Source organism: Helicoverpa armigera, chromosome 15, assembly GCF_030705265.1.
Source record: "Helicoverpa armigera isolate CAAS_96S chromosome 15, ASM3070526v1, whole genome shotgun sequence".
Classification (NCBI taxonomy): Eukaryota; Metazoa; Arthropoda; class Insecta; order Lepidoptera; family Noctuidae; genus Helicoverpa; species Helicoverpa armigera.
The window spans coordinates 9,335,430-9,341,813 of NC_087134.1; the positions used below are offsets into that span (position 1 = coordinate 9,335,430).

At 36.3% G+C, this 6,384-nt stretch overlaps 1 protein-coding gene and 1 non-coding gene across 2 annotated transcripts; one reads left to right on the top strand and one right to left on the bottom strand.

Moving 5' to 3' along the window:
• Nucleotides 1–1,945: 1,945 nt before the first annotated feature.
• Nucleotides 1,946–3,528, bottom strand: LOC135117848 (pro-resilin-like). The gene is made up of 3 exons (XM_064038181.1): nucleotides 3,422–3,528; nucleotides 2,821–3,112; nucleotides 1,946–2,300 (listed from the first exon to the last, which is right to left on the bottom strand). The coding sequence occupies exons 1-3, from the start codon at nucleotides 3,428–3,430 to the stop codon at nucleotides 2,029–2,031; spliced, it is 573 nt and encodes a 190-aa protein (XP_063894251.1). The 5' UTR covers nucleotides 3,431–3,528; the 3' UTR covers nucleotides 1,946–2,028.
• Nucleotides 3,529–6,312: 2,784 nt separating this feature from the next.
• On the top strand, nucleotides 6,313–6,384 carry Trnac-gca (transfer RNA cysteine (anticodon GCA)). Its single transcript has one exon. It is a non-coding gene; the product is annotated as a tRNA-Cys (tRNA).

A 6,384-nucleotide genomic window follows, 5' to 3' on the forward strand; every position in this document is an offset into this window, starting at 1 on the left:
GAAGTCTGCCGAACGAATACACAGTAATACAAAGTATTTTTTTTAATTAAATGGTGTATAACGCACTAATTAAGATGTCAAAACTATTATTATACCAATACTTTATTTCTTTTGGCCCTCATTTCTCTTGTGATATTTCAAAGCTTAGTTCTGACTGACTAGATGCCCCTGGCATCGCTTGTTGTATTTTTTGCATGTCTACAGTAAACGTATTTAGTCTATGCGTATACTTTTTAGAACAAATACTTTACATGTTACTTTATCTGCCCATGATAGTTTCTTCCTGAAAATAAATTATGCTTTTTACAGTTAACATTTTTCTTAAATAAAATCAGACAAAATGAAGATATTGCATTGCAGAATAAATGACATATTTCTGACTCAAACTTATGCATCTCTCACTCCAGTCGCCCAAAGGAACACTCTACCAAACAATCCCGCAAGCCTACAAACAGACATTATCATCCTCCAAACCGTATCACAACTATGTTGGGGTCGGCTTCCAGTCTAACCGGATTCAGCTGAGTGCTTTACAAGAAGCGACTGCCTATCTGACCTCCTCAACCCAGTTACCCAGGCAACCCAATACCTTTGGTTAGACTGGTGTCAGACTTACTGGCTTCCGACTACCCGTAACGACTGCCAAGGATGTTCAATGACAGCCGGGACCTACATTTTAACGTGCCATTCGAAACACAGTCAATGGTGTCTAAGATATACTTAGAAAGATATACTTACATACAAACTTAGAAAAGTTGCATTACCTACAAACAGACACTTCAATATATTTACTCCTATTGATATTCAATTAAATAACTTTACACACATGATTCTCTATACTACGTTTGAATAGCGTGTCTTCACGCAATGTAATTAAATGTTCAAGATCACGACCCAGACATTGAACTGCTTGAATGAATGCTTTTCGATGATTTTAATTGGTTTTACGTCTATGGTTCTGTAGTTCGGCCATATTGTGTAATATTAGGATTATGTTGCTATGGTTGCGTTAGGTGATTAATTATACGTTGCTTTCGGAAGAATGCAGATACGTGTAATGAGTTCTTAGGATTTTTAGGTCAATTTTGGCAGCTTAGTAAAAATAAGCAAATATAGAACTGAAACTGATAATTTTAAAGTTTATTTCCCTATTGTTTTATACTTGACTTTTTAAATAATGCTCCTTTGTTCTTCTTTTCCATAAATATTCATATTATGATCTTTGTAGTATCAATTGAAACTTAATTATAATGTAATTATGTTTATTCAATTATCATGGGATTCTCCCAGCTTTTGTAAACATTTTTACTGACATTAAAAACCAGAATGTTCCCTTTCCATTCAAAACAATAAACATGTACCTACATTGATACATAAGATGTAACAGTTTTTGCGAGAAAAGTAATCTAATATAAGAGCCCATTAGCGTTGGGTTCAAAGACCTCATCACTGTACGAGCTGTATCATCGTGAGTGGCCTAATGACATACATCGTTTGTGTTTTATTATGCTTGGGTGTTATAGTGTTAAAGTGATGTTGAACTTGACCTTGAGAGAATTGTAAGATATGACACTTCCCGCGGTTTCACTCGTATCCTAGGAAAGACGAAATTTTCTTCCCTAGAAGAAAAAACATTACTTTTCAATTTTCTAAAAATTCAGAATGACAATATTTTGGACTGAGAAGTTCGAAGTTTCAATAGCAATAAGCATTAGACGGAATAATTAGTTAAAATTGAAATTACAATTTCGAAGATCATATTTACTATGAAGAAAATAAACCAATATGATCGATTTCATGGAGTTTCTTGCCGGTTCTTCTCCATGAGACCAACTCTTTGGAACCGTGCACCTAACTTTGACGTTTCGAAAGAGCTTTAATAGGCCTATTTGAAATAAAAAAATTTGAGTTTGAGTTTGAGTTTTCAGAAAAAAAAAACTTCACGTAATATATACAGCTTTTTATTTTACATACATAGGTACAGACTACTCAATTGACTAACACATTTTCTTTTTACACAGAAGACACTTAGTATTGGTAGCCGGTCTGCTCATCGAAGGCTTGCTGAGGATACTGCTGGGAGGAGCTGGCACGAGGAGCGAGGTACTGACGACTGGTGGCAGACTGGCCGAACGAGCCAGCGGGGGCGCCGTACTGAGAGCTGGGGGCGGCAGAGTACTGGGACCTGGGGGCGGAGTACTGGGAGCTGGGGGCGGAGTACTGGGAGCTGGGGGCAGAGTACTGAGAGCCATGTTGACCGTTGTACTGCTGGCTGCGGAAAGAACCCTGGGAGCCGAAACCTGGAAAAACAATGGAAGAATATAAGAATTTTGTTCAATAAAATTCTAAGTTAAGAACTAAGTTAAAGCAGTCACAAAATAAACTAACTAACTGTTGAGTAATTTATTGAGACAGTGATTGTAATTTATCTGCACTTCATATCAAAATATAAAATCTTTTATTTTGATCCGTTACATCAAGATTTATAGTATTGATAGTAACAAATCAAGTCAGTAGCCATTAAAACATCATAATATTTGTTTTTAAACCGCAAACGCTACTATATTTATTGACATTTCAATGCAAATTATTTAATTGCTTTTAACTCGAAGATTTATCACTCAATCCAAAATATAGTCTAGATTTAACATCTATATTTGGTAGATCTCAGTCAGTCAGTCTGACCAAGGGGTATCGGGTTGCCCGGGTAACTGGGTTGAGGAGGTCTGATAGGCAGTCGTTCCTTGTTAAACACTGGAAGCCGACTCCAACATAGTTAGGAAAAGGCACGGGAGATGATGATGATTTAGTAGATCTTACCTTGGAGAGAACCAGCGAACTGAGGAGCTCCGTTGGATCCTGAAGGTCCGTGGTTAGGAGGCAGGTACTGGTTGGAGGTGGCGCCGGCGAAGGCTCCTTGTTGACGAGCTCCAGCGCCGAAGGCTCCGGAGCTGGCTCCGAAGGCGCCGTGCGAGCTGGAGGAGCCGAAGCCGCCGTGGCTGCCGAGGGAGCGGCCGCTGCTGATGGAGTTGCTGTCGGGGGGGAGGTAGGAGCGCTCCAGGTGCTCCAAGCGACCGGCGGCGGCCACGGCGACGAGGGCAGCGATCACGAACTGTTGAGGGGGAACATCGTGGATTAGTGAATGGGATAACTAAGTATTGTTTTTAGAAAAATAAATAATTATCATTTTCTGGTAATTTTAAAATTAATTTTAAATTCGTGTGGTTAAGTACTGCAAAAGTTAATTGAAATCATGTTCTATTATTTTTAAATATTTTCATTTATCATAATTAGTTTCCTAAATTGGAGCTTATCAACTGTTTATGGCCAAAACGTCAAAACATTTTAACAAACTTTTTTTTTCGAACCATAATAATCAAAGCAAAATAGGCAATAATTTGTACTAAACAGAATTAATTACCAGTTTCATTTTGTAATGTAGTTGTTGGATGAACGTATTGCAGATGAAGCTGAAGGTGCACTGTGATGCTGCCTCTCGCCTGACCTATTATATACCAGCTGTCGATCCTGAACATACTTCTGACGTCATTCATAACTAAGATAATGAGCCAAAGCTAAGATAGTACCAGTAATTAGTTCGAAGCTTTTTTGAGCTACCGAACGTGAGCGACCTCGTATGTCAAAATGTTACTGTTTTTTCAAGGATTCCATTAACGTGTATGGCAAAAAGGACCATTGGTCTTCTGGCCGTAGTGTTAGTTGCTAGGCTGCGAATATGAGTTTTTTCTTATATTGATGAAGGGAAAATTAGGTTTTTAATTTGTAACCTGTTAAAATTATGAAACTGGGTACACCTTACTTTCCTTTTTCATTTTAGATTGAAAGAAAAAAAAATAGCGTGAATGGTGATGCAATTTTTCTTTTATCTAAAGCAAACGCCAAACTTCACAATTTTCCTGCAAGACAGGATAGAAACATAATCCAAGTACAAGCCTTTACAAGATGAGCCGCCAAGTACAGGGTCTGTGACATAGTCAAATAACTTAGTTCTATCACACCAATAGCCATTATTTTTGTAGAAAAAGAGAATGCTGACCATTTCGAAAATCTAGGTTACCTACATCGTATCTGTAAATCTGCAAAAAAATGTTCAAAAATCGTTACGCCATAGAACAATAGTATCGATTACAAACGAAAGTATAGATTGTAATTGATCCATATCAAGTTAGCCTGGGTCACGGTCTAGTATACCTATTTATTTATTTGTATTGCGTGAATCATGATTGTTTCTTGTTTTATAATTGTTTCTCATGTTAAACTAGATCAGATAAAGTTTGTGAGAGAAAGATTTTATGAGTAGATCTGACTCATTGCGTACCTACAAGCTGTTCGCATCTTACTTACCTACTTTACGCACCTAGATAAACGTTGAAGTTGTATCTTCTCTCGGATTTTAAGTCATCCTCGTAGTAAAGTTAATCTCATTATAAGTTCAACCTTTTTCCTAAACTTTCCAACATTTTAAATCCATTTTCCAATGAAAAACCTACCACGGCCAAAGCCTTAAATTGTAACTGCTACAGCCATAAAAATATATATGACCACAGTTTACTTAATTGACGATTTTTCCTAAATAAGCTTTTCTTTAGTAGATTCTATTTGTTCTAATTTTCATCTTGTCTGTGTTCTGTGTGTAACTCTGTACATACACTGTTATATAAAAAAATAAGATTTACCAAAAACTGCACCGATCAGTGTGCCCCCCCCGAATCGCACACGAAAAAGTTCTAAGAGATTCTTAGACAGATTATTGTATGGCCACGTGTCATTTTTAACCTCCTTGCAACCTGTAAATGAGTCCTTTGCCCACACCAGACAAAAAGCTAGTAAAATAACAATTACTTAGGTTGACTGATTGCTTAGGTTACCTATTCATGTAGTTATTGTGCTAATATCCTATCATTTGTTAAAGCCAAAGTCACAACGGACACTAGTAAGGTTAGTTTTATGAATTACTTACATATGAAAAATTATGTTGTATTCTTGTACAATAATAAATTAGAGTTCTTGTTCAGTCTTTGTTCGCTGGTCCAATTTTAATTAAATACTTTTATCTTTCTTCTGATCGGCCGGTCTATCCTAGTAGCACAAATAATTGAGTAGTCTACTGAGATCAGTTTCATAACATTTACCCTCAAGAAGTTACTTCAAAGTAAGTACTATATCAGAATGAAAAGCATATTAACGTTTACGCATCCACAAAATTTTCCAAAACCCATCAAATGAAAGTGTAGCCATGAAAATGTAACCAGCTAAGACCATTACACTTTATAAAATGTAAAGTAAGGATCTATTTTGATTTGTTGACTTTGATTCCTTGTCAAAACACTAGTAGAATCCGAACAATAAGCAAATCAAATGAGTACAAAACGTGCGCTCACGTTATGTGAATCAAGCATAAAGATACTTTCAACTACAATATCCATTAGCTATCTATCTATGAATCTAGATTCAGTATAGGCTGTCTAGATTATGTGATTGATTTCATTGGTTTTTAAAGTTCATGAGATAGGAGGCTATAATCATGGATGGGTGAATATCAAGCATCATGCGATCTAAGACTAATATTTTTTCTTTTTTAGAAAATATTTGAAGACTTACGGTTTTCAAAATTCCGCCTGGTGTTTTATTTGCATTCTGTGTAGAAAAATAGCCTATAGCTGTCCTTGATAAAGGGACTATTCAAGACTGAAATATTTTATCAAACCGTTTTTATCCTGAAACAAACAATTAAACTTAGCTTCGACGCTTGTAATTTTTTTGGATATGGTCATACTTTGCTCTCATACTTAACAAACTAGGTGATAATTTTTAAGCATAAATGTGGAAAAAATAACTTCGTAAAATAAAAGATCCTGGTCGAAAGTTGCCCTCAATATTGTTCAGTTAACCTTTTCAAGTTAATCTTTATTAAGGGTTTTACCAGCCAACTTGAAAGGATACCTACCGTTTTACAAAACCGCCGTCTCTTTCAGTATACTCAAATATAATTATTGTAATTGCTGCCTACTATATACTATATAGACATTTTTTTTACTAGCTTTTCTGCCTGTGGTTTTACCCGCGTCCCATGGGGATTACTATACGGTACAACTTGGTAGAAAGAAGCTTATATCCTTTCTAAGGTTATATACTATCTGGTAGAATATGAACATAAGAAAATAAAATCTATAAGTAGGTAGGTATATTGTTGATGTTTAGGTAATATCTAATATCCCAATTTTCGTACAAAGAGTGAGAGGGAATTATTAAAGTGAGTCCCGAAGCGCAATAAAGGCTTTATGACAACGTGGGGATATAGCTCAGTGGTAGAGCATTCGACTGCAGATCGAGAGGTCCCCGGTTCGAACCCGGGTGTCCCCT